The sequence below is a fragment of the Ranitomeya variabilis genome, chromosome 5 (genome assembly GCF_051348905.1).
Source record: "Ranitomeya variabilis isolate aRanVar5 chromosome 5, aRanVar5.hap1, whole genome shotgun sequence".
NCBI lineage: Eukaryota > Metazoa > Chordata > Amphibia > Anura > Dendrobatidae > Ranitomeya > Ranitomeya variabilis.
This window is the reverse complement of record NC_135236.1, coordinates 332,702,212-332,721,535: the sequence shown is the minus strand read 5'-3', so window position 1 is coordinate 332,721,535 and position 19,324 is coordinate 332,702,212. Positions and strand designations below refer to the sequence as shown.

The 19,324-nt window shown below is 42.7% G+C and overlaps 1 protein-coding gene across 1 annotated transcript in view; it reads left to right on the top strand.

Annotated features, from left to right (window-relative positions):
• Positions 1-19,324, top strand: part of FBXL13 (F-box and leucine rich repeat protein 13) — a 377,146-nt gene that overhangs the window by 15,249 nt on the left and 342,573 nt on the right. The window contains exons 3-4 of the mRNA XM_077264721.1: positions 9,716-9,809; positions 15,325-15,392. Of these exons, the coding sequence (XP_077120836.1) occupies positions 9,716-9,809; positions 15,325-15,392 (162 nt within the window). The remainder of the gene's footprint in view (positions 1-9,715; positions 9,810-15,324; positions 15,393-19,324) is intronic.

Sequence of the window (19,324 nt, the reverse complement as noted above, 5' to 3'; positions counted from 1 at the left end):
TAAAACTTCAAATGTCATACTTTTTATTGTCATACTAGAAAAATTGGATTGTCAGTTTTTTGGTGTTCAGAGGCCCCATCAACAGTGAAGTTGCCAAGTATGCAAAATTCAATTTGTAAAAGAAAAAAAACAAACAAACAAACATTAAAGGGAATCTGTCACCACATTTGACCTGTCTAAACTATTAATATGGCCATACAGTCTATAAACTGCTGAACACATTCCTCCCTGTATGCCTCATATCAGCTGTCTTGTTTCTGAGAAATCATCTTTTATCACTTTATGTACAGTTGAAACCAGTACCGTATTTTCTGGTGTATAAGACGACTGGGCGTATAAGACGACCCACAACTTTTCCATATAAAATATGGAATTTGGGATATACCCGCTGTATAAGACAGGGGTCATCTTATACGCCCAGTCATCTTATACGGCGTGTGGTTCCCAGGGTCTGGAGGAGAGGAGACTCTCCTTCAGGCCCTGGGATCCATATTCATGTAAAAAATAAAGAATAAAAATAAAAAATATGGATATACTCACCCCTCCGACGGACCCTGGACCTCAGCGGTGCAAGTGTAAGGAGGTTGCTTTCCCTGCTCCTTGCCTGGAACTACATAATCAGACAGTTGGGTTGTTGGGGGGAAGATGTTCTGCCCTGGACAGAGGGGACCAGGGGACTGCTGGGAAGAGAGAGGGGAGTGGTCAGAAAAGAGCGGGAGAGCAGAGAGAAGGCAGCGCGCCAAAGAGAGGGCAGGCTGCAGCGCCGTGCTCCCCTAAAAGTAGTGCTCCCCGTGAGGGCACTGAGGCTGAGATACCCACCAGAGTGAAGGCTGGATGCGGGGGTGTAGATTTGGAAGCCTCCTGAATCAGAGACAGTGACTGTGCAGCCCTGATGACCGCAGTGACAAGCAAAGATCCCTGAGTGTGATAAGTAACTGCCCAGTGTGTGTGTGGCAGCGTTATTACAGAGAGAGACTGTCAGCCTGGTACACAGAGGCTCCTGCAGCTGCGACGGAGGCTGTGCTATTTCCTGGTCCCAGTTTCACTTTGAGAAGAACAGGCTGCAGAGGCTTAACCCCGGACTTTCCAGGAGACACAGAAGAGACTTCAGGATCTCAAGCCCTGCTGGTGACTGTATCCACATTGGGAAATAAGGACCCTCCAGTCAGGACCTCCCTGGGCTGATAAGTTACCAGAACACTCGTTAACCCTTTTGATTCCGCTTAATTGTTTACTGTTTTACTCCATTAACCCCCTGTTTACTCCCTGCGAGGAGAATTTTACCCCTGTTAATAAATCCTCTTCAACAGTTGGTCTGTCTGTTCCGTGGTGACATACGCAACCCTGCACTCTATTACACTAGCGTCTCCCTCCGTTCCTAAGAATGCAGTGAGTGAAGGACCTTCGATGACGTCGCGGTCACGCGACCGCTCACGTGACCGCTCGGAGGGGTGAGTATATCCATATTTTTTATTTTTATTCTTTATTTTTTACATGAATATGGATCCCAGGGCCTGAAGGAGAGTCTCCTCTCCTTCAGACCCTGGGAACCATCCAGGATTGCTCTGTGCACCCGTACCCGGCGTATAAGACGGCCCCCGACTTTTGGGACAATTTGTAGGGGTTAAAAAGTCGTCTTATATGCCGGAAAATATGGTAGTTTCCATACAGTATATAAAAAGACACATCTGCAGGTTTTTCTCAGTATCTGACATGAAATCAGAATATACCTTTCCTGTTTTAGGTCAATTAGGATTACCATAATTATTAATATTTGCCAAATGCCAGAATAATGAGAGAGAGAAAACGTTTTAAGACATTTTATTACTTACTGCAAAGTCAATAGTTTACATACATTTCATTAGTATTTGGTACCATTACCCTCACACTGAATGACTTGAATCAAATGTTTAGGACAGCCTTCCACAAGCTTCTCACAATAGTTGGTCAGAATTTGGGCCCTTTCCTCCTGACATAACTGGTGTAACTGATCCAGGTTTCTAGGTCGTCTTGCTCGCGCCGGCCTTTTCAGCTTTGCCCATACATTTTCAATAGGACTGAAATCAGAGCTTTGTGATGGCCGCTCCAAAACATTGACTTTGCTATCCTTACGCCATTGTGTAACCATTTTGGCATTATGCTTCTGGTCATTGTCCATTTGGAAAACCCATTTCCACCCAAGCTGTAATTTCTTGGCTGTTGTCTTGAGAAGTTGCTTTAGTATTACTCCATAATCTTGTTGTCTCATGATGTCATCTATTTTGTGCTCCAGTCCCTCATGCAGCAAAACAATCCCACAAATGCAATGATGGCCATTATGCCCAAAAAGTTCAATTTTTGTTTCATTAGACCATGGGACATCTCCAAAAATTAAGGTCTTTGTTCCTGTGTGCATTTGCAAACATTAATCTGGCTTTTTTATGTTTCTTTTGGAGTAATTGCTTCTTTCTGGCAGAGTGGCCTTTCAGCCCATGTTGATACAGTACTCGTTTCGCTGTGGATATTGACACAATCTCACCAGCTTCCGCTATCATCTTCACAAGGTCTTTTGCTTTTGTCGTTGAGTTGATATGCACATGTCGGCCCAAAGCACATTCATCTCTGGGACACAGAACCCATCTCCTTCCTGAGTGGTATGATAGCTGGACATTCCCATCTTGTTTGTACTCGCATATAATTGTTTGTACAGATGAACGAGGCACCTTCAGGTATCTTGAAATTGTAACCAAGGATGAGCCAGACTTATGCAAGTCCACAATTCTCTTCCTGATATCTTGGCTGATTTCTTGAGACTTTCCCATGATGCTACACAAAGAAGCAGTGTGTTTCAGGTGTGCAATAAAATACATTCACAGGTGTGTCTCTATTTAACTCAGATGTTGCCAAAAAAACAAACACATGACATCATCATATGGGCAGTCCAGAATTATTTAAAGGCATAGTAATCTTAGTGTATGTAAACTTTTGACTTTGCAGTAAGTGATAAAAATGCCTTAAACATTACCTCTCATTATTCTGGCATTTGGCAAATATTAATAATTACGATAATCCTAATTGCCCTAATCAGGGAAAGGTTTATTCTGATTTCATGTCAGATATTGAGAAAAACATGCATATGTGTATTTTTCTATAGTGCATGCAAACTTCTGGTTTCAACTGTAAGCGACCTCTTCCAGGCTCCGAGGCGGATGGTGCCTGGAGATAACTCTGCCCTCAGAGCTTATTTTAACCCCTTCATGACCTTGGGATTTTCCATTTTTCCGTGTTCGTTTTTCGCTCCCCTCCTTCCCAGAGCCGTAACCTTTTTATTTTTCCATCAATATGGCCATGTGAGGGCTTATTTTTTGCAAAACGAGTTGTACTTTTGAATGTCATCAGTGGATTTACCCTGTCGTGTACTAGAAAACGGGAAAAAAATTCCAAGTGCGGTGAAATTCCAAAAAAAGTGCAATCCCACACTTGTTATTTGTTTGGCTTTTTTACTAGGTTCACTAAATGCTAAAACTGACCTGCCATTGTGATTCTTCAGGTCATTACGAGTTCATAGACATGTCTAGGTTCTCTTTTATCTAAGTGGTGAAAAAAAATTCCAAACTCTGTTAAAAAAAAAAAAAAAAAAAAAAAAGCGCCTTTTTCCGATACCCGTAACGTCTCCATTTTTCGTGATCTGGGGTCAGTTGAGGGCTTATTTTTTGCGATCCAAGCTGATGTTTTTATTGATACCACTTTTGTGCAGATACGTTCTTTTGATCGCCCGTTATTGCATTTTAATGCAATATCGCGGCGAATAAAAAAACGTAATTCTGGCTTTTTGAATTTTTTTTCTTGCTACGCCATTTAGCGATCAGGTTAATACTTTTTTTTATTGATAGATTGGGCGATTCTGAACGCGGCGATACTAAATATGTGTAGGTTTGATTTTTTTTTTTATTATTGTTTTATTTTGAATGGGGCGAAAGGGGGGTGATTTAAACTTTTATATTTTTTTTACTTTTTTTTCACATTTTTTTTACTTTTGCCATGCTTCAATAGCCTCCATAGGAGTCTAGAAGCTGGCACAACTCGATCGGCTCTGCTACATAGCAGCGATCATCAGATCGCTCCTATGTAGCTGAATTCCTGCATTGCTATGAGCGCCGACCACAGGGTGGCACTCACAGCAATCCGGCATCAGCAACCATAGAGGTCTCACGGACCTCTATGGTTACTATGCAGACGCATCACTGACCCCCGATCATGTGACGGGGGTCGGCGTTGCGCTAATTTCCGGCCCGATGGCCGGAAGCGCCGGTTAAATGCCGCTATCAGCGTTTGACAGCGGCATTTTACTAGTTAATAGCAGGGGGTGGATCGCAATTCCACCCGTCGCTACTGCTGGCACATGTCAGCTGTTCAAAACAGCTGACATGTCCCAGCTTTGATGCGGACTCCCCGCAAAAGATATACCGTTTTATAGTCCAAATTTAAGGTATCTTACCAGGGGGGCGGCGCAGGTAGAGTAGGGTCAAGGCAGGCATGGTTCCTTCCTCAGGAAGCCAGAAGAAGTGGGGCAATTCTGTGGGCCCTGGGTGGGAGGAGGGGGTATCCCAGTGGTGCAATGCTTTGGCCCCGAGGTCAGCGGTGAGGCAGAGCAGAGTGCATTGTGCAGAGCAAGTCCCTTCCTCAGGAAGCCAGCAGCAGCAGAAGTGTGGCGATGCTGCGGGCCCAATGTCATCGGTGAGCAGAGCAGAGTGCATCGTTGGTTTCCCAACAGTCATTTTCCTGACGCCGTGGGCCACTGGAGACTGCATGTGCGCAGTTTGGGATCTTGGCACAGCTGAGATCTCAATATGTGCTCAAGCGGCGTCTGGCAGACATTTCCCTGAAACCGACAGCCTCAAGAAAATGGCCTATGGAGGCGGCGCATGCGCATATTGAGATCTCAGCTGGGCAAAGATCCCAATTTGCCTCCAACGGCCCACAGCTTCTGGAAAATGGCCGCCGGGAAACCAATAATGCACTCCACTATGCTGACCGCCGACACCAGGCATCGCCACACTTTTGCCGTCATTGGCTTCCTGAGGAAGGGACCCTGCTCCACCACTGCTGCAACCCCCTGGTAAGCCTGCATTCGAACTATAAGATGCAGCTCACATTTTCCTCCCATTTTTTGGGGGAAAAAGCGCATGTTGTATTCTGAAAAATACAGGAAGTCTGGTATCACTGTAATCCCACCGATCCGAAGAATAAAGTAGTCTTATCACTTGTACTGCACGAAGAACAGCATAAACAATAAATAAAACCAATTTTTGACCTGCGGTTGATTTGTTCATTCTGCCTCCCAAAGATCGCAGTAAGGCTCAGCTCACATTTATCCTATTCTCTACGCTGAGAGCTTACACTGGGGTTTCCTTGTAAATCTCTGAAATACGTGATTCACGTGAAACTTCTGACAGCAGATGAAGTCACTTTAGACTCTCTCTGACCTATGATCCAGCAGTTTCTGTCTTTTTAGGAGTGGATAAAAGTGCGGTCAGCCGCAGTTTTGTGCACCTCTGAAAAGGACACCGCTGAATAGAGGCCAGAAGGAGTCCAGAGTAACTCTTTTGCATAATTATAGTGAATGGATCCCTCAGGGGTTTCATCTGAATTACTTAATTCAGAGAATTAAAAGGAAACCCCGATGTAAGTGCTCAGCGTAGAGGACAGTATAAATGTTCCCAATAAAAGCTTCAACTCAATCCACACAAAAAAACAAGTCACCACTCGGGTCCGTTATCTGTTAATGGAAATCCCCCCTTCTAATCCACACAATGTTCCTAAACCACATTTAGTGTCCAGATGCTTGCTGTTACTGTAATGAGGAGAGCCTGCTTAATTTACTGGATGCGTGTCTCAAGAAGCATGAGCTGGGCACTACAATGTATTAGGCACTACAATGGCAGATTTGCAATTTTCATTCAGCAACATCCATTGTTGCTTGTTTCTGGAAAACACGCATGGAGTTAAAATCATCACTACACTTGCAGGTAAATTCCCAGAGGGTGTCATTTCCAACATGTGTTCACATGAGTGGGAATTTTGTTCCTCTGGCATTTAGAAGCTCTGTATATCGAATTCGCAAACTGTACTCCAAGAATGAAATAGTACTCCTTCCCTCCTAAGTCTAGTCGTGTGGTTAAACAGTACTGTGAAGCTACATGTGGGCTACTGCCACATTATGCAGAAATTGTGTAACAAATTTTGGTGCCATTTTTACCCATTTCCCCATGTGAAAATGTAAAATCTGGGGCTAAAACAAAATATTTGTGGTTAAAATGTAATTATTTTTTTCTTCACTGCCGAATGGTATACGGTTCTGTGATATGCAAATGTTTCTTTTTTAATATTGTGCAACTTTCATAGAATGAATAACCTTTATTTGCTCAACCTGAAAAATAAGTTTTGAGCACCACCCCAGCATTTTTTTTTTTACCACTGGAGTGTTGCTACTAATCTAAGTTCCTTTCCCTCAGTATCATACTCACCAGTCACTGTCTCCATATGTTATTAGCACCGCTGAGGTCATCTTCTGCAGGTTGTGACCTGTCGGATTGCTTTATTCTGAAGCGAGCTGGAGGTCACTTCTCAATGTAAGCCTATCACTGTAATCGTACTGACCCAAAGAATAAAGTTGCCTTATCAATTTTACCACATGCAAAACAGCATCACCCCACCCTCCACCCCCCAAAAAAAATCCTGAATTACTGTTTTTTGTTCATTCTGCCTCCCAAAAATCAGAAAATAAATAGTTAAATAAAAAAGTGTCATGTGCCCAAAAAAAGTGTCTTTGAGCGTGTGACAGCAGCCAAACAGAAAAAAACTATATATATCTGGTATCGCTGTAATCGCACCGACCCAAAGAATCAAGTCATCTAATCACTTATACTGCACGAGGAACAGCGTAAAAAATAAAATCAATTCTTCACCTGCCTCCCAAAGATCGCAGTAAGGCTCGGTGCACATTTACCCTGCACTCTGCGCTGAGCGCTTACACCATGGTTTCCATGTAAATCTCTGTAATTCGTGATTCAGACAGAATTCCCTTTGGAAGATTACCTGTAATGAGGCAGATTGCGGCACAGTGCACGCTATCTGTCCTATGATCCAGCAGTGTCCATCTTTTTAGGCGTGCATTAAAGTGCAGTCGGCCACAGTTTTGTGCACTTCTGAGAGGGATAACACTGAACAAAGGCCAGACGGAGTCCAGAGTAACTCTGTTGCCTCATTATATTGAACGGATGCCTTGGGGGTTTCATCTGAATCACGTCACTTGGAGAATTAGATGGAAACCCCGATGTTGATCCCAAATATTATGAAAATTGATCCCATTAAAAGTCTCAACTCCATCCACAATAAAGCAAGTTCCCACTCAGGCCCGTCATCTGTTAATAGAAATATAGGGGCTTCTACGTTACTGCTAGTACAAAGGCTCTGGAAAAGCGAAATAGCTCCTCACCTCCCCCAAAAAATGAAATCCAGCAAATTCTGCGCTTCCAAATCCAAATACCCCGCTCCCATCTGAGCCCCACAGTGTGTCTAAACCACATTTAGTGTCCACATGTTTGTCAAGGGTAAAGTTTCCGAAATGCGGTCACTTTAGGGTTGAATTTTGCTTTTCTGGCACTTAGAAGCTCTGTATATGGTATTTGCAAACTATTCTAGGAAAACGTGCTCTAAGAGTTAAATAGCCCTCCTTCCTTCCCCAGTCTAGGTGTTTGGCTAAGCAGTACTGTAAGGCTATGTGCATACGTTGCGGATTTTGGTGCGGATCTGCAGCTGCGGGTCCACAGCAGTTTCCCATGAGTTTACAGTACAATGTAAACCTATAGGAAACCGAAAACGCTGTGCCCATGCTGCGGAAAAAAACACGCGGAAACACAGCGGTTTACGTTCCGCAGCATGTCAATTCTTTATGCGGATTCCGCAGCGGTTTTACACCTGCTCCATAATAGAAAGCCGCAGCTGTAAAACCGCAGTGGAATCCGCATAAAAACCACGGTAAATCTGCAGGTAAAACGCAGGGTCTTTTACCTGCGGATTTCTAAAATCCGCTGCGGAAAAATCCTCAGAGGTCCATTCTACGTGTGCACATAGCCTAAAGCCACATATGAGGCATTGCCACTTTCAGCAAAAATTGTGTAACAAATGTTGGTGTCATTTTTACTCATTTCTCCATTTGAAAATGTAAAATTTGTAGCTAAAACAACATTTTTGTGGTAAAATTGTAATTATTTTTCTACACTGTCCAATGGCATAAAATTATGCAAAAAACCCGTGGTGTCAATATGATCACTGCACCCTAAATTAGATGAATTAATTGAGAGGTGTAGTTTGTAATATATGGTCACTTGTGGGGAGTTCTTCTGTTCTGGCACCTCAGGGGCTCTCCCAGTGGGTCATGACACCCTGCAAACCATAATTGTAAAATCTGCACTATAATATGGCGCTCCTTCCCTTCTGAGCTTACCACTGTGCCTGAAAAGTAGTTCCCGATTACATGTAGGGTGTTGGAGTGCCCAGAAGAAATTGCACAACAAACTGTGAGGTCCATTTTTTCCTATTAGCCCTTATAAAAATTAAACATTTGGGGCTAAAACAACATTTTAACTGTAAAAATGTAATTATTCTTTCTTCACTGCCCAATAGTAGACATTTCTGTGAGTCCCATTTGGTGTCAACATGCTCACTGCACTCCTAGATTAATTAATTGGAGAAGTGTAGTTTGTAAAATAAGGTCACTTATGGTGGTGGGGGTTAGAAGTTCTGCTGTTCTGGCACCTCAGGGGCTCTGCCAATGTGACATGGCACCTTCAAACCATTCCAGCAAAATCTGAACTCCAATATGACGCTTCTTCCCTTCCGAGCCCTGCCTTGCACCCAAACAGTAGTTTTGGCCAACATATGGGGTATCGCCGTACTCAGGAGAAATTTCACAACTAATTTTTGGGTCCTCTTGTTACCCTTGTAAAAAAAATGGGGCTAAAGTAACATTTTTATGGAAAAAATTGATTTTTTTCTCACGGCTCAACATTATAAATTTCTGAGAGGTACCTAGGGATTCAAGGTGCTCACCGCACATTTATATAAGTTCCTTGACTGATATAGTTTCCCAAATGGGGTAAATTGTGGGGGGTTTCCTCTGTTTAGGCACATCAGGGGCTCTCCAAATGCAATATGGCATCTACTCTCAATTCCAGCCAATTTTGCGTAAAAAAAAAATCAAACTGTACTTCCGTTCTGAGCACTACTGTGTGCCCAACCAGTAGATTTCCCACACATATGAGGTATCAGCGTACTCAGGAGAAATTGCACAACACATTTTGGAGTCTATTTTCTCCCGTTACCCTTGTGAAAATAAAAAAAAATTAGGTCTAATGTAAAATTTTTGTGAAAAAAAAGTTAAATGTTAATTTTTTCCTTCCACATTGCTTTAGTTCCTGTGAAGCCCTGAAGGGTTAATCTTAATTGTGGTTTTGAGGACTTTGAGGGGTGCAGTTTTAGAATCGTGTCACTTGTGGGTATTTTCTATCATATATAGATCCTTCAATGTCACTTCAAATGTGATATTGTCACTAAAAAAATGGTTTTGTAAATTTTAAGGGGTTAAGAAATAAATTCAGTATATAATGATGATGCTGGTGAACATTCTCTCTTTCTAGGTTTGCAATAAAATTTCTTTATTTTATTCCAATAGGGATACATACATAGATGACTCAAGGAAACCCAAAGTAAAGGCAATTGCAGGAAGCTACTTAGAATACCTTTTTGGGCAGGATGAAGATCAGCTGGTAATATGTATATACTTGCATTATTTGGCCTAAAGTATTGAGCATTCTGTTCCAAAGCCATACACAATATTCTGGGTTACTTTTCACTAGAATTTGGAAAATTGCTGCAAGGATCTAGTCATAAAAGTATTCCCGAGATTCGGCCTTCGTAATAAATGTGTTCATTTCAAGAGTCAAGCTTTAGGCTAAGTGGACACGTTGCAGAATTGCCGCGGAAATTTCCGCGGCAGTTCTGCAACCCCTGACGCGGGTATATGGCATGCGGAATTGGCATGCGTATTCCCGCTAAACACTAGCGTTTTGCAAGCGTAATTAGCTTGCAGAATGCTAGCGTTTTCCAAGCGATCTGTAGCATCGCTTGGAAAACTGATTGACAGGTTGGTCACACTTGTCAAACATAGTGTTTGCCTATGCAGCATCAATAGTAAAAAGATATAATGTTAAAAATCAAATAAAAAAAAAAATCGTGATATTCTCACCTTCCGGCGTCCCCCGCAGCCTTCGTGATGCTCACGTTCCCACGTTCCCAATAATACCTCGCGACAATGACCTGTGATGACATAGCGGTCTCGCGAGCGGGAAGGCTGCCGGGGACGCCGGGAGGTGAGAATATCATGATTTTTTATTTTAATTCTTTTTTTTAAACAATTATATGGTTCCCAGGGCCTGGAGGAGAGTGTCCTCTCCTCCACCCTGGGTACCAACCGCACATGATCCGCTTACTTCCCGCATGGTGGTTCAATGCATTCCTTTGTGTGCGGAATCCCCGCGATTCCGCACAAAGAATGAACATGCTGCGTTTTTTTCCGGAATGCGATTCCGCCGCTGAAAAAAACACAGCATGTGCACAAAAAATGCGGAATGCATTCTAATAATAGGATGCTTAATGTAAGCTTTTTTTAGGGAAAAAACGCGAAACAAAGGCGAAAAAAACACGAACGTGTGCACACAGCCTTAGGATTTGCCTGCGGATCCACAGCGGATTGGCTGCTGCGGATTCGCAGCAGTTTTCCATCCGGTTTACAGTACCATGTAAACCTATGGAAAACAAAATCCTCAGTGCGCATGCTGCGGACAATTCCGCACGGAAACGCTGCGGTTTATTTTCCGCAGCATGTCAATTCTTTGTGCGGATTCTGCAGCGTTTTACACCTGCTCCTCAATAGGAATCCGCAGGTGTAAAAACACAGGTATAATCCACACAAAAAGCGCTGGAAATCCACGGTATATCCGCAGGTAATCCGCAGGTAAAACACAGTGCGTTTTTAACTGTGGATTTTTCAAACACTGAAAAATTCGTGGGCACATAGCCTTATACGTACCATCTAAAGGGAATTTGTCACCTCATATTTCGTATATAATCTGCGGCCTCGGCAATCAGGGGCTTATCTACAACATTCTGTAATGCTGTAGATAAGCCCCCAATGAAACCTGAAAGATAAGAAAAACATTAGATTATGCTCACCCAGGGGCGGTCCCGATGCGGTCCTCTCCGATGGGCGTCGCGGTCCGGGTCCAGCGCCTCCCATCTTCATACGATGATGTCCTCTTCTTTGCTTCCTGCCGCGGCTCCTGCGCAGGCGTACTTTATCTCTCCTGTTGAGGGCAGAGCAAAGTACTGCAGTGAGCAGACGCCAGGAAAGGTCAGAGAGGCCCAGCGCCTGCGCACTGCAGTACTTTACGCTGCCCTCAACAGGACAGATAAAGTACGCCTGCGCCGGAGCCGCGGCAGGAAGCAAAGAAGAGGACGTCATCGTATGAAGATGGGAGGCGCCGGACCGCGACGCCCATCGGACAGGACCGCAGCGGGACCGCCCCTGGGTGAGTATAATCTAAGGGTACTGTCACACTAAACGATTTACCAACGATCACGACCAGCGATACGACCTGGCCGTGATCGTTGGTAAGTGGTTGTGTGGTCGCTGGGGAGCTGTCACACAGTCAGCTCTCCAGCGACCAACGATGCCGAAGTCCCCGGGTAACCAGGGTAAACATCGGGTTACTAAGCGCAGGGCCGCGCTTAGTAACCCGATGTTTACCGTGGTTACCAGCGTAAAAGTTAAAAAAAACAAACAGTACATACTTACATTCCGGTGTCTGTCCCCCGGCGTTCTGCTTCTCTGCATTGTGTCTGCGCCAGCCGGAAAGCACAGCGGTGACGTCACCGCTGTGCTCGCTTTCCAGCTGGCCGGCGCTCACAGTGCAGAGAAGCAGAACGCCGGGGGACAGACACTGGAATGTAAGTATGTACTGTTTGGTTTTTTTTACTTTTACGCTGGTAACCACGGTAAACATCGGGTTACTAAGCGCGGCCCTGCGCTTAGTAACCCGATGTTTACCCTGGTTACAAGCGAACGCATCGCTGGATCGCTGTCACACACACAGATCCAGCGATGACAGCGAGAGATCCAGCGACGAAAGAAAGTTCCAAACGATCTGCTACGACGTACGATTCTCAGCAGGGTCCCTGATCGCTGCTGCGTGTCAGACACAGCGATATCGTATGGATATCGCTGGAACGTCACGGATCGTACCGTCGTAGCGACAAAAGTGCCACTGTGTGACAGTACCCTAACTTGTTTTTCTTATCTTTCAGGTTACATCGGGGGCTTATCTACAGCATTACAGAATGCTGTAGATAAGCCCCTGATGCCGGTGGCCTTAGTTTATATACGAAATAGACTACCGTTCAAAAGTTTAGGGTCACCCAGACAATTTTGTGTTTTCCATGAAAACTCATACTTTTATTAATCAAATGAGTTGCCAAATTAATTGAAAGTCTAGTCCAGACATTGACAAGGTTTGAAACTTGAAATAATAATTTTCTCCTTCAAACTTTGCTTTCGTAAAAGAATGCTCCCTTTGCAGCAAATACAGCATTGCAGACCTTTGACATTCTAGCAGTTCATTTGCTGAGGTAATCTGGAGACATTTCACCCCATGCTTCCAGAAGCCCCTTCCATAAGTTGGTTTGGCTTGATGGGCACTTTTTGCGTACCATACGGTCAAGCTGCTCCCAACAACAGCTCAATGGGGTTGATATCTGGTGACTGCGCCGACCACTCCATTACAGATAGAATACCAGCTGCCTGCTTCTTCCCTAAATAGTTCTTGCATAATTTGGAGGTGTGCTTTGGGTCATTGTCCTGTTGTAGGATGAAATTGGCTCCAATCAAGCGCTGTCCATAGGGTATGGCATGGCGTTGCAAAATGGAGTGATAGCCTTCCTTATTCAATATCCCTTTTACCTTGTACAAATCTCCCACTTTACCAGCACCAAAGCAAACCCAATGTTGTGAGTTGTATTCAAGTGTAAAATTAAGAATAAAATAAAAAATGACATTATACATTAACACTTAATCACCTGAAGCCATTGTCCCCTTTAAACAAACAAACAGAAAAAAAAAATTTGTCCCTCACCTGTCCGAAGTTTGCTGATAGTACTACTACCATCATCAGCCTACGCCTGTTGCTGCTGATAACAGCGAGAGCAGGAGGAGGCTGATGGGAATATTCATCAGCCAGCATCTGCGCTATAAATAAATAAGTACAGAATAATAAAAAAATAATGTGGGTTCCCCTGTACAGGCAAAACTGACAGCTGTGGGCTGCAACCCTCAGTTGTCAGCTTTAGCAAGGCTGGTTATCAAGAATAGAGGGGTAAATAATTTAAAAAAATTGGTGTGAGGTCCCCCCTCATTTTTGACAACCAGCCAAGCTAAAGCAGACAGCTGGGGCTGGTATTCTCAAGCTATTAAGATGTCTCTCCATTACAAATCCTATAGTTATATTGTAAATAAGCACACAGCTAGTAGAAAGTTCTTTATTTGAAATTAAAAAAGCACAAACATTTAGTTTTTATTTAAAAATAACAAACAGTTATACTCGCCTAACGCTCATTCCTTTGAAACCATCGGCTCTTGTAAAAAAAACAACCATATCCCTCACCTGTCCAACATTCTGTCCCACACCGTAATCCATGTCTGCTATAAATAGTTTTCAATCTTGATGATGCCAAGAAGCGATCATCCAGGCTGAAAACCATTGGAGAATGAGCTGCTGTGAGTGTAGCGTCAGTGACCAGCGATGACCTCATTGAGCAGGTCACTGATTCAGTGTTCCCAGTCGGGCTGATGAACTGCGGTGATCTCAATGAGCTCACCGGTAGCACCATGAGAAAGTTTCACCTCATTGGAAAGTAGACTATCCAAAGCCATTAAAAATGGGCAGCATATACCTTAACAAAACTTAACTTTTGTTTATTTTTTACTTCAACGGTGTTGGCTTCTATCGGAGGCCTATTGTTGTAAAGTCAAAATTCCATGTAGTGCTAGAAGATTTTTTTATGATATCGTTGCTTGCTATTGTTTGAGTCTGTTTTGCAACTTAGTCTAGATGATTTTTATATGCCATGTAGGGTTATGTGCACACGTTCATTTTTTGGTGCAGAGATTTCTGCAACATTTTTGCATCTCTTGGCAAGAAAAACACAGCTGCAAAAGCGTATGTTTTTGCTGCGTTTTTTACTTGCTTTTTTGTTGTAGATTTTTGTCCACTCATTAGTATGGGTAAAAACTGCAGCAAAAACGCTGAAAAAATTGACCTGCTGCCGATTTAAATCTGCAAATCACAAATAAGCAACGTTTGCATGAAACTCCATGATTCTCATTTACTTTGCTGGAATCTGTAAAGCGTTCAGGTTTTGTGACAAATCTGCACTGAAAAAAATGCAGCAAAAACGCAGCAAAATGCAAGCCTTACATTCTGTGATTTTTTTCTGGTCTATAGTGTCAAGGCTGAGCTATTCTTCCTTCTGAACTTGTACCATGATTGCAACTTACTGCTTATCGCTACAGTTTCCCCCAATGTGAGTAACAGCAATCATGAGAATAGTGGTCCAGGGTCCACCAATTGAGTAGGCTGGTGGTCTACTATGCTCAGTGCTGCTCCATTCAAAGTCTATAGAACTGGCTAAAATCATTTAGACTTTGGGTCGAGCAGAAATGTGCATGACCATTCCTCTATTCAAATAGGGTCATCTATCTCTGTTCACATGGGATTTATGTTTCCACTATGTGCAATCCATTTATGATATGTTTTCTTTTATATTGTTGGTATGTTTCATTGGGTATTGCATATCAAAATTTTTTTTTCTCTGATTTCCATTCAAAAATGGGGAAAAAAATGTTTATCCGATTGAAGGATCAGCAGCCTTCAAGGCAAATTTCCAATGTTATTAATGTGCGAGACTTTCTATACATTCTGTGTGCATATATATGTGTCGTGTATATAACTCTCCATTCCTGGTGTAGAATGTTTTAGTTACTGTATTTAATGAAAGTCCTTTGTTTGAAAGTAGACCTCTCCTTGGTACAGTTGAGAATAAGTCATGTAATCCTGTGCCGTGCCACTTAGAGTGTGACTAAGTGATTACCGTGCATAGCCCTGGACATAAATCCTCCGTTTTTCCTATTGTTTGGCTTTTCTTTGACACAGGTCTTCTTTTTCCATTCAGGTGTCGCCAGAGCTATTTAGAAAGGCGTACTCCTTTTACATCAACAAGCTGCAGAGTCTGTACTTTGAGTGAGTACTTTACTGCCTGACAAAGGGGATTATCTGCTAAAAGTTAGTAACTGGGGGGGGCTTGCTCTGATAAATATTATTAGATCCAAGATCACCTGATAGTGCCTGTCAAGGGTTTCCGGCCATGGTGTAATGGAAACTATTGTGCTAATATATAACGTACTGTTAGTACATTGCCTCTGAGATACCATTTCACAAAAGTTCCTTTGTAGCTGATAGCACTGTATAAAAGTGTAGTAACACTTAATTGCAATTATTTTATGTATTGTTTTCCATCCTTTTTCATCAGCTACTAAATACTTTACTGTTTAATAGATTTTTGCTCAGCTGTGAGATGTGTTTTAATAGTTTTACAAGAGTTAAACGTGTAGGCTGAGGTTTCTCTTACCAACTTCTTCTTCACCTGAGCCCCTTGGATGTGACTTCATGGAAAAATTAGACCTGGCATTGCAAAGTAAACATTACTGTGATCTGATGATGCATTACTAAGGCCACTGTTGGATAATGCTGACTTTTTCCGACTTTCCACAGTCTTCCACAGGCTCATTTTGATGTCAGTTTTCTCTTATGAGCGCTCTCCTTGACTTTCAAGGATAGAGCTCATAGCTACGATGATCTATAGAGATGTTCACTAGTGATGAGCGAGTATACTCTTTGCTCGGGTTTTCCCGAGCACGCTCGGGTGGTCTCCGAGTATTTGTTAGTGTTCGGAGATTTTGTTTTCATCTCCACAGCTGAATGATTTATAGCTATTAGCCAGCCTGAGTACATGTGGGGGTTGCCTGGTTGCTATGGAATCCCCACATGTAATCAAGCTGGCTAACAGGTGTAAATCATTCAGCTGCGGTGATGAAAACTAAATCTCCGAACACTAACAAATACTCGGAGGACCCCCGGAGGAAAACCCGAGCAACGAATATACTCGCTCATCACTTCATGTTCACAGGTCCGATTTTTTTTTCCCCCCCTCTCTCTGAGTGTTCCTTAGAAAAGCACGAAGACTTGTTCAATGTAGATCCCAGTATTGAATCAAACTGCTGAGGCTGTCATTGAGTTGACAGATAGGAAACTAGCTCATGCTGTGATTTTTTTTTTTTTCAAACACAGATTCGGTTAGCGAAAAAATTGCTCATCTGCACTGGCCCATTGAATAACATTGGTCCATGTGCTGCCTGTTTTGTTCATGAATAGCACTCACCTTACGGTGATGTGAGTGATGTTTAGCCTAAATAATTATATTTTTTAGAGACTGATGAAAATTGGAACTTTTTTGTTCCACAAAAACAGTAATGTCTAAATGAGGCCTACGACTTTTAATCAGCATCACCAGGAATGGTTGGTTGAAAACGAGTTGATAGGAAGATGGCATCTCAAATTTCTCTTCTCAAGTGTAATTTTCCGTTGGATGTCAAATACAGTATACAGACCCCTACAAACATTTAGTGATGAAGAGTGCCTCCATTACTTTTTACAGATTCCATGTCTCTGTAAAAACTTTAAGGCTGGATTCGCACCAAGGCTCAGATTCATCTAAGCAATTGTGCCAACATTCATAAATTGTTTTGAAAAATCTCAAACTTTTGCCACACCTCAGACATGTGCAAAAATGTTTTGATTTTCAGCATTTTCACTCCGATTTCTTCCAGCCACACCTAAATGGGCGGAGCTGAGGAGAGACAGGGTATGGCGGGGTGTGACGCCACAGCTTGTCTAATTCATGATGAGCTGTGTGGCATATATACCCCAGAAATACCTGAGAGACTGGTCAAAGGTTTGTGGCATCGCGCACGCCGCTCATCCGACGCTCGAGAGTCATGATAGTATTTCTGCTCCATTGTGTGAAGAACGCTTGCAAGAATTGTAAAGAGTGGAGGAAAGTATTTTTCCTGTATGCGTGTCAGTTTATAAGTAATATATACTGCATAGGTGTATATGCACTTCTTAGTTGTATTGGAAATGCAGAGGAAGCTTTTGCTCCTAATTTACACATTGCAGATATATACAGGTACTTCTCACAAAATTAGAATATCATCAAAAAAGTTATTTCAGTTCTTCAATGCAAATTCAAAAAGTGAAACTCATATAGAATCATTACAAACAGAGAGATCTATTATATGTGTTTGTTTCTTTTAATGTTGATGATTATTGCTTACAGCCATTGAAAACCCAAAAGTCAGTAAATTAGAATACTTTAGAACACCAGCTTGAAAAATGATTTTAAAATCCAAAATGTTGACCTACTGAAATGTATGTTCAGTAAATGCACTCAGTACGTGGTCTGGGCTCCTTTTGCACCAATTACTGCATCAATGCGGCGTGGCATGGAGGTGATAAGCCTGTGGCACTGCTGAGGTGTTATGGAAGCCCAGGTTGCTTTGATAGCAGCCTTCAGCTTTTCTGCATTGTTGGGTCTGGTGTCTCTTATCTTCCTCTTGACAATCCTCCATATATTCTCTATGGGGTTAAGGTCAGTTTGCTGGCCAATCAAGCACAGTGATACTTTTGTTTTTAAACCAGGTATTGGTACTTTTAACAGTGTGGACAGGTGCCAAGTCCTGCTGGAAAATGAAATTTCCATCTCCAAAAAGCTTGTCGGCAGATGGGAGCATGAAGTGCTCTAAAATTTCCTGGCAGATGGCTGTGCTGACTTTGGTCTTGATAAAACACAGTGGACCTACCACAGGAGATGACATGGCTGCCCAAACCATCACTGATTGTGGAAAGTTCACACTAGACCTCAATCAGCTTGGATTGTGTGCCTCTCCACTCTTCCTCCAGACTCTGGGACCTTGATTTCCAAATGAAATGCAAAACTTACTTTCATCTGGAAACAACACCATGGACCACTGAGCAACAGTCCTTTTCCTCCTTGGCCCGGGTAAGACGCTTCTGGCATTGTCTATTGGTCATGAGTTGCTTGACACAAGGAATGTGACACTTGTAGCCCATGTCCTGGATACATCTGTGTGTGGTGGCTCTTGAAGCAATAACTCCAGCAGCAGTCCACTCCTTGTGAATCTCCCCCAAATTTTTTAATGGCCTTTTCTTAACAATCCTTTCAAGGCTGCTGTTATCCCAGTTGCTTGTGCACATTTTTTCCTACCACATTTTTTCCTTCCACTCAACTTTCCATTAATATGCTTGGATACAGCACTCTGTGAACAGCCAGTTTCTTTACCAATGCCCTTTTGTGGCTTACCCTCCTTGTGGAGTGTGTCAATGCCAATCCCAAAATATTCTTTAACTATATAAATAGTAAGAAACTAAAAAATGACAGTGTTGGCCCCCTTAAAAATAATCTGGGGGAAATGGTGGATGAGGATGAGGAAAAAGCCAATATGCTAAATGACTTTTTTTCATCAGTATTTACAAAAGAAAATCCCATGGCAGACAAAATGACTAGTGATAAAAATTCCCCATTAAATGTCACCTGCCTAACCCAGCAGGAAGTACAGCGGCGTCTAAAAATAACTAAAATTGACAAATCTCCAGGCCCGGATGGGATACACCCCCGAGTACTGCAGGAATTATGTACAGTCATTGATAGACCATTATTTTTAATCTTTAAAGAGTCCATAATAACAGGGTCTGTACCACAGGACTGGCGTATAGCAAATGTGGTGCCAATATTCAAAAAGGGGCAAAAACTGAACTCGGTAATTATAGGCCAGTAAGCTTAGCCTCTACTGTGGGTAAAATCCTGGAGGGCATTCTAAGGGATACTATACTGGAGTATCTGAAGAGGAATAACCTTATGACCCAGTATTAGCACGGGTTTACTAGGGACCGTTCATGTCAGACTAATTTGATCAGCTTCTATGAAGAGGTAAGTTCCGGACTGGACCAAGGGAACCCAGTGGACGTAGTGTATATGGACTTTTCCAAAGCTTTTGATACGGTGCCACACAAAAGGTTGTTACATAAAATGAGAG